At 28.8% G+C, this 9,367-nt stretch overlaps 1 protein-coding gene across 1 annotated transcript; it reads right to left on the bottom strand.

Moving 5' to 3' along the window:
- Window positions 1-864: 864 nt before the first annotated feature.
- LOC145606758 (CASP-like protein Ni6) lies at window positions 865-8,989 on the bottom strand. The gene is made up of 3 exons (XM_081662582.1): window positions 8,590-8,989; window positions 2,559-2,685; window positions 865-1,380 (listed from the first exon to the last, which is right to left on the bottom strand). Exons 1-3 carry the CDS (start codon window positions 8,817-8,819, stop codon window positions 1,156-1,158), a joined length of 582 nt encoding a protein of 193 aa, XP_081518708.1. The 5' UTR covers window positions 8,820-8,989; the 3' UTR covers window positions 865-1,155.
- Window positions 8,990-9,367: the final 378 nt, after the last annotated feature.

The following is a 9,367-nucleotide window of genomic DNA, read 5'->3' as shown; positions in this document are numbered from 1 at the left end:
AGTTCCATCATAAACACAGTAAGGATTGTTTAATTAGAGATTACGGTCTAAGGTAGGAAACGAAATAGATCTGTGCTGAGCCTGATCTAAGGAAGACAGGGTTGGGGTTAGCTACCTTGGTAAAGCCGGAAGCTCAGAACGCCGGAGGTTCTATTGTCGACTAAGTTCAGGCATTGGTCAAAACTCTCTAGTTAAATAATAATTATTAAAAACATGGTGGGCTATTAAACTGTTAAAATAACTTATTTTGATGTATAAGTAGTAGAGTTGTGATAACTAGTACCGTTAAAAGTCATTAATCAAGAAACAAGTAAACATTAGTTGATATCATATTTTGTAAGTACCAGTAAGGTGTTCGTTGGTATTAAAAAGGTGTTAGATAGTATCAATAGTAATACCATCTAAGAGTTCGTAGGTATCAAAGAAGAATACCATCTAAGCTTAACTTGGTTATTGTTGGTATACCATCCACGTTGAAACCAGAACCACTAAAGACAAAAGTGTCGGTAAAAGTACACTTGGTCCCCACTTGGTAGAGACTAAAGTGGTATCAAGTAGGTAGAGGTTTAGAAATCCTCATATATGCACATAGTTAGTACCACTAAATGCATATATATATATATAGTACCACTAATAAATATTCAATGGTACCAGACTACCAATTGATCACCCATTAGTACTACTTAAAAATCAAAATATACATTACGTGTAATTACGGCCTTACCCCTCATTATGTAATTGTTTATACATAACAATACTCCTTTTAAACTCCTTCTATATAAACGCCTTTTAACAAATTAGTATAGATTTGTGAAATTTAACAATAGGACCTTATACAGAAACTAACAAATTGTGCAAATTGAATTGATTAACCAAAGAACACTGTAGAAATATATTCAATCACTACACTGAACAATATACATATATACAGAGAAATATATTTTTTAACAAAAAAAAGAAAACAAACCATATATGCAGAGAAATATAAGAAAACGTACTGTTACGTCCAAAAAGGACATAATATGCACAAGATGGTAGATACACCCCTAAACACCAACATCAAATCAAAAATCTTTTATAGCACAAAGGCACAGATTATACTAGCATCCCTACATATGGATCAACACATGAAGTTATGACAATTTAGAAGAACATTCATTTTGGGATGCGACGGTAAAGAGAATAGCCATTAACGACGACAAGGAGCACGAGCACCGCGGCAGCAAACAATGAAACAATAATCGAGCCTCCAATGTGGCGGCAAAATTTGCCATAGAGGTTGCATATTTTCATCCATTGTACATGGGTGTTTCCCTTTAGACCAATATATCCAACTCCACCAGCTGCACCTGTTGCCGCCGCTACTATTCCCAGTATCAACTGCATGTCATTTTATAAAATGTTATTAAATGTCATTATTTTGTGTCAAATATTTAATTTATTTATCTGCTATACAATCAAAGATATATTATTTGCAACATTCTTCATTGACTAATTAATCTAAAAGTCAAAAATAATGTACACTCTTACCTTATTAGGAGTGTTATGACAATGACATCCTTTAAAATATCTATTTACATGTATACCCCTATTTATGCATGCAAATCATATGTACAACTTTCTTTTTTTTTTTCCTTTTTGTTTTTACCATACCAACTTTTTTTTTTTTTTTTTTTTTTTTTTTAATTTTACATAGAACACTTATACCCTTTAAAACTAAAGTTGTAACATAAACCAAATTAAAAGAGGTTCCAGAATATGGCTAGTTATGTACACGCACATCAAAATTTATGAGATTACCCTAATTTATTTTAAAGTAGATAATGTATCTCAAAAGTATCCTAGTTATGAAATTGTATTACGTAAAATGTCATTATTGGATTAATTTCTGTTGTATACAATCAAAGATCGATACATTAATTATAATAGTCTTTATTGACTAATCTAAAAGTCAAAATAATGTAAGTATTTTTTTAAAAATAGAGAGCGTAAATCAAAATTATCCCAGTTATGAAATTGTATTACGTAAAATATTATGACATTCTATTATGTAAAAGAATATAAATTATTATGTACAGATTTAGATCGCTAAATTGAAATGCCTTTTTATATTTTTATTATAAATTATTTTTATTTTTATTGAAAGGCCTTTTTTGGCAAAATAATACATTAAAATATTATATCTCTCTCCTCTCATGGTCCCCACCCAAACCCACTACTACTTTTTTATTATATCTTTCCTCTCACATATTTTACTTTTCAATAAACTATTAATCCCACTATCTTTCTTTAACAATTTTTTAATACTCCATTACCCCACTTACCTCTAATTTTATTTAAGTCAATTAAATTGCCTAAAACTATGTGCCGGTCAATATGTATCACTTAAAAAAACATAGAGGGAGTATGCATTATTTGTTTCTTGGCCACAGCAATCTGTACTCTGTAGTTACCAAAGTGAATTTATACGAACTAGCTTAGATCACTATATTAAAATGTGTTATGCACCAAGACATTAAATTGAAATATTATATTCCAAGAAGGAAATGATGGTATACCACATCATGAACGAGCAAAATCCAGAACAACTTAGGAGGGACACTGGACTTCCTGAAGAAGGACAACGATGCAATTGCTGTGATGATACTGTACATACCAGCAACCGATAATGCCACCACAAAATATCTGTAAACATACTAATTGTTAGAAGTTGAACTTTTTAATGAACACTCCCTCCCTATTTTAATAAGTGTTATAATTTAACCAACATATTTTAGGTAGTTTAATTGACTTAAATAAAATAAGAGGTAAGTAAGGGTAGTTGGAGCATTAATAAATTGTAAGAGGAAGATAACGGAGTCAATAATTTATTAAAAAAGTAATAAGATGAAAGAAATAAACTATTTTTTAAACATCCGTTCAGCTTAAAACCACTAACGACATTAGCGAATCTATTATAAAAACCGCTAATTGACCATTAGTCGTTTAAGAAATATGCAAAACCATGTCTCTTTCCTCACTCACTAAATGCTAAGCTCACTACAAATCTATAAGAAAGACAGGTAAGTGAAAGGTCGTAAAAGCCTTTATTTGGTGACGATTAGGGATGTCAGTGGGGCGGGTCAAGTACGAAACCGCCCATCCCCGCCCCACTTGAATCCTAATGATTCCAAAGAAACCTGTCTTCTTGTTTAATAGGTTTCTTTAACTACGGAATATAAAAAATAATTCACTGACCCTTGTATATAACCACTAAGGTTGTTAGTGGTTTTAATTTAAAGCCGCGACTTTTCCAAACTAAAATATTTGAAAAGACCCTCTATAATCAATTCTACGTGGACAATATTTTACGAATTTGTTTTATAATTAATGCAAACTGAGAATTAATTTTCGTTTTAACAATACAAGTTGAGAAGTACACGCGTGTACAATATAAAAAATTTATTACTTTAATTTATTCATAATTCATAATTTTATTTTGTTAAATAATATTGCCTATATATACATAAATTAATAATTTTTTTGATGATAAAAATTAACCATTGCTAAAAGATCATCAATGTTCTTTTTTCTTTGGAGCCACTTTGTTCCTAAGATATATGTATGATTAAAGAAAGTAGTTTGTATTTTATTTATTTATTTAAAGAGTTTTTTAATTTAATAAAGTAGTTTTATTTTAACTAAAAAAAGTAATTTTACTATAACTAAAATAAAAAGCAGTTTTTGTATGTTGATTTTGTCTTTAAAAAAAAAAGGTTTTTATTGGTGGATATTTTTTTTAATGTGGCATGAGTAGTTAGTTTTAAGGGTAGTTTTTTTTTTTTTTTTTTTTTTTTTTAAACATGAAAATGGGTAGTTATTTAGGGAAAAATATATAAAAGTGATACAAATAAATCAGCATATATATGTATGCAAATGAATCTATTAACTATTACTAAAACAAAACTTTGCTGATGTCATCAATTTCTTAAAGTGCTTACGTGTCGAATTTTCCTTAAAAATTTCCCCTCCAAATTTCATATATGATGTCATCATTATTATTATTATTATTATTATTATTATATATATATATATATATATATATATATATATATATATAGAAACTACGATTAAGCAGCGTACCTGAAACTTGAATTTGACATCAATATTGTTGTATACCCTCCATAATACTTTTGGATATTCATAATACAAAAATATTAAATAGACATAAATATTGGTAGCTAATTGTACACATTTTTTTTTTAACAAATACACAATTATTTTTATTTTTTTGAATTGTAAATACACATTTATAGCTTCCACTCTAAACGTATGAGCTTAATGAATTATACAACATTAAATATATTTAATCTAACCATCATTTTAATATATCTTTAATACCCATAAGTGGCCGTACGTAACATAGTAAATATTACAGTATGATGCAACATTAAATAATAATTTTTTTTTTTTTTAAAAAGGACTATTTACATGTTTTTTTTTAATATTTATACAAACAACTTTTAAAAAAAAAAAACAAATAGCAAGCCAAATTATTTTAGACAAATTACTAATCAATAACCGTGCCGGATGTTAATCTAGTTAGTACTAAACAGCAAAAGAGAAGTTTGTAAGTGCAAATGAATATCAAAAAAATAGGCCAAAGTTAACCACCTAAGAGAAGTTTTTTTTTTTATTATTAGTACCACATAAGGGAAGTTGTGATTTATTTATTTAATTATTTATTTTTTTGAATTGTTGTTATTAGATGTAATTGTGCAAAAAGAGAAGGGCATTGTGTAAAAAGTCAATTTATCAACCAAAATGCCCTTTCTCTTTATATAGTACTACAGATTATTGGAAATCGTTCGCTCTTTTATATTCACTCACTTTAAATTTATCGTATATTCCGTAATTTGTTTTACATGTACTAAACTTTTTCGGTTATATCTTAAAACAAGTATAGTCTATATATTGAGAAGTAAATAATTTCATTTCATTTCATTGAAATATTTATTCTAAAAATCTAATGACAATATCTTCTATAAATAACAGTAGAATTATACGAGTATATCATTGATTTTTATTGTAAAAGTTCACTTATAAGGTGCAACTTTTTTTGTTTATTTCAATTTTTTAATTATTTGGTAATGTTATGATGAGCACGGACACATGGTGATGTTTCACTAGAGAACATAACTCAAGAACCTTTTAATGACGAGTCCATCAACTAGACAAAGCTTAAATAACAATAATTGCCAACTTTATTTATGCTTCTCTATCTTCAATAATCTTATTATAAAAACGTCAATTATTGTAAAACCTGTTAAATGCTGAAACACTGGCCTAGTTATAGCTTATCTTTCTTTAACCAATTTTGTATCTTATGTTTGATTAGATAGATCGACAAAGCCACTTTACATGCTATTGGAATTTTGTTTAGCAATGCGTAGTATTTTCTTATAAGGCGGCTGGAAAATTACAGACGAAATGTTGTCTCTAATGGTGCTCTGAATGATGAGTAAAACAACAAAAGGATTATGTTTTGTTTTCTTCGTAAAAACTATGAAACATGCATTATTATTATTATTATTTTTTTTTTGAAACAACATTATTATTATTATTATTATTATTATTATTATTATTATTATTATTATTATTATTATTATTATTATTATTTAATGCAATACATAGTCATTAAGGAGCTAAAAATAGGGAAAAAAAATAAAGAGTATATATATGAACGAAAAATGAACTTGGTGATGATTTATAGCCTTATAGGCAACCTTGAGTGTGTGCATTGACAAAAAAAACATTTTTTTTAACTAAGATGAAGAATCCTACTGAACTAACACCTATCACAAGTAAAGAGAGTCCAACTCTGCAGATCAAAGCCTTAAAATAGAAGGGAGAGCTGAGGTAATGAATTTCCCCTACTTCCAAGCTCATGACCACGAAATCACAAAGTGAGTCCCCCACTAACTCACCAAGTTTTGCATGGTATGAAAAAAAACTATTTTATTAGGCGAAATAATACGTGACATAAATAAATATAGTTGTACAAAAGACGTACGTACTATTATTGGTATTTGTAACTTTAACCACTACCTCCTTTTTTTTTTTTTTTTTTTTTTTTTTTTTTTTTTTGAAATAACCTCTATTTCATATTATTGTTGGTATTTGTAATAAAAAAAACATTTTATGTCTCACAAATGACCCCCGTTCAATGCAAATGATAAGAAATGAAAATAGTACATATACTTCAATTCAATTCGTATAAACTAATGATGTAAAGAAAATGTTACAACAACTTTATTTAACTATATATTTCATCTAACAAGAGTTTATGTCACGCCTTACACCCCAACTATGGACTACCTTCATTTCAATTTATTTGTAATGATGTGACACTTACTAATATTTAAGTGAATTTGTTTGTGGGTAATAAATTAAGAGTGAAAAGGAAAGTTGCATTTGACGAGGAGAGAGATATAGAAAGAAATAACAATCTAAGTGAAAAAAGAAAATACATTTGTTGTAAATAATTTGTACTCCCTCCATCCCTAAATTACATTCATCTTTCGAGCATTTATTCCTCACAAAATAGAGAGAAAGAGGAATGTAATTTAGGGACGGAGGGAGTAGTATCCAATCATATTAAATGTTGCAAAATAAATGGACACGAGTTCAAAAATTAAAATAAAAATTGGAGTTAAGGTAATAATTAGGGACTCAACTTTTTTACTTTTAACTTTCGGGATCTGAACTTTTTTATTTCACTGTTTGGGATTTGTGTGGTTAATTCTAAGGAAATTTAACCCATCTAAAAAGCTTACTAACCAACCTATGCATTAATTGTAGTTAAAAAAATCAGTAATCCAAAGCAAAAAAAAATGTTATTTATATCAGTTAAACCAAATTTTACATCATAACAAGTCAATGGAGTTACAACTTACAAAATCCATTGACTATCAATTACATGAATTATATAATTGTTTAGTTCAATTTAGACCGAATTAAGTAGTTCATTTGATCATTTGAACTATATAATTGTTCTGTTTCTCATTAATTACACTATATCATCAAAATCCCAAAATTCCACAATTAAGTTATGAGGATTAAGTAGTTCATTTGATCATTTAAAATATGTCATTAAAATTCCAAAATCTCACAATTTGATCATTATAAACTATATATATAATTAAATCATGAGAATTGAACCTTTCCTATCACCCCTAGTGGTAAACTAGCTGCCGAACTTTATGCTTGGTAATTCTACTAGTATTGTGTCATCAAGCAAAATGAGAATTGTACAGCGTAAATTGATTGGCCTCTAGTTACCATCAAGCAATCAATTGAATTATCTTTGGGTGGATATGGTTTAAATGCAATTTGACAATTTGAAAACAATCGTATAAATAAAATAATTTTCAATTGACCCTAAATTAAAATTCAAAATCCAAAAATACAAGAACAAACAAATAAATTTAACACTCAGTAAGCATCAAATTCTACATTACAATTCATGAATACCTATAATATTTATCTAAACGGAGAACAAATAGAGGAGGTTGAAGGTGAAAACTAAAGAGTAGGAGTTGAAAAGGCACCGTACTTTTTTTTTTTTTTTTTTTTTTTTTTTTTTTTTTGGGGTAATGTAAAATCGCCTTACTTAATGTATTTTTTGAGAAAACAAACATAAATCCTCTTTTGCAAATACATTAGAACCTAAAGTAATTAGTGAGTCCTACCACTTAACCATAGTTAAATTTTTTTAACTAAAATTCTTTCTTAGGTCCCAAATGGTGAAAGAAAAAGTTCAAGGTCCCAAAAGGTGAAAAGTAAAAAAGTTTAGTCCCTAATTGTTACCTTAACACATAAATATTGATATGGAGGTAGAAATTTACACCCTCTGTTTTTTAAATACTTGCTCCAATTTCTTTTTCCAGCCGTTTTTAAATACTTGCTCCATTTCCTTTTTTGGAAAGTTTTCACAATATTTAATTCATTTTTCACACTTGGTGGACCCAACATTATACTATCTCTCCTCATATTCTTCCACTACTTTTGTTTTTTACAATTTTTTATTCTCAACTACCCCATTATCTCCATATTTTATTATTTTCTCCAATTTCTACTAAAACTCCACGCATGGAGAAATGAAGCAAGTATTTAAAAACGAAGGGAATATCTGTAAAGCTGAGCGCACCTGCTTAAGTTTATGATGTTCTTTAATTTGTGTCCAAGCCATAGTTGGTTTTTGTCGTTGAGGTCAATTTTGTCTTTTAATTTTATCTGATCGATGAGTCTACTATTGTGAATATTAAGTTTTTTTCCTTCATTAATTGTGAGTTCGTTGTTAGATATCACCGTACAAAACTAGTTTACCAATATAAACGATGATTATCTCTCAAAAATGTCAAAGATAGAAAGAAAGTTTAAAAAGTAATGAGAGCTACGTACTAGTATATGTTAGCACTAAACGTGATATGGTGTTTCCAAACACTAAGTGCATGGTATGGTGTTTCCAAACACTAAGTGCAAACAAATACTAAGAAAATTTAACAAACTTTAAACTCGATAAAAATATTTTGAGCTTTGAGAGCTTACATGAAGGCAGGAGAATGCTCAAATTTCGCCGGAGCGCGGACAGGGCCACGAGGTGTAAGAACAGTCGCCGTTTGTTTACTAGTGACCATTACTACAACCGCCACAATTGACGCAGCCAACAACAAAACCCTTAGAATTACATCAATTCCACGACATGTTTTATCCGTCGTAGTTGCCACTGCTGTCGGAGGAGCTTCGGGTTGTGACACTGTTCCCTTTTCTGTCTCCATCTATATTAATATGACACTATCTATTGGTATTATATGGCTAGTTTTAGTGGTTTATTTGGTGAACTATAAGGGTAATTATTGTACGAATATATAGAGAAAGGATGATGGATAGAGTGAGGAAGTTGAGAAAATGATGGGTGTAGAAAAGTATTTCTTATGAGAGTGGATTAATTTTAAAAATATTTTGGTTAGAATTGTCCACACGTTGAGTAAACTGAAATCAAAGTTTGGTTTGAAAGTTCTAATTTTGTTTCTTATTTTTAATATGTAGATTCAACTACTGTATCGTTTGGTTGTATGAACACTAAGTTGCTTAGAATTCTGGTTGTTTTGACTTGTAATTTCTTATGGATAAGTTTGGAATAAGGTTTTTGTTTTCACTAGCTATACACTATACAATAATTAACATCTATTTATTTGTTCATATAAGTTGATAGCATTGATGTAATAGCACGTGAAAGTCAAGTCAGCGCGACACATAAGATAATGCACCGTTTATAATTTAAAGGGTTTTTTTACATAGTACCCCCGAGGTGTTGCGTTTTCTA

This window comes from Chenopodium album, chromosome 23 (assembly GCF_948465745.1).
Source record: "Chenopodium album chromosome 23, dcCheAlbu1.1, whole genome shotgun sequence".
Lineage (NCBI taxonomy): Eukaryota > Viridiplantae > Streptophyta > Magnoliopsida > Caryophyllales > Amaranthaceae > Chenopodium > Chenopodium album.
The sequence above is the reverse complement of the archived record's forward strand: the minus strand, read 5'-3'. Positions and strand labels throughout refer to the sequence as shown.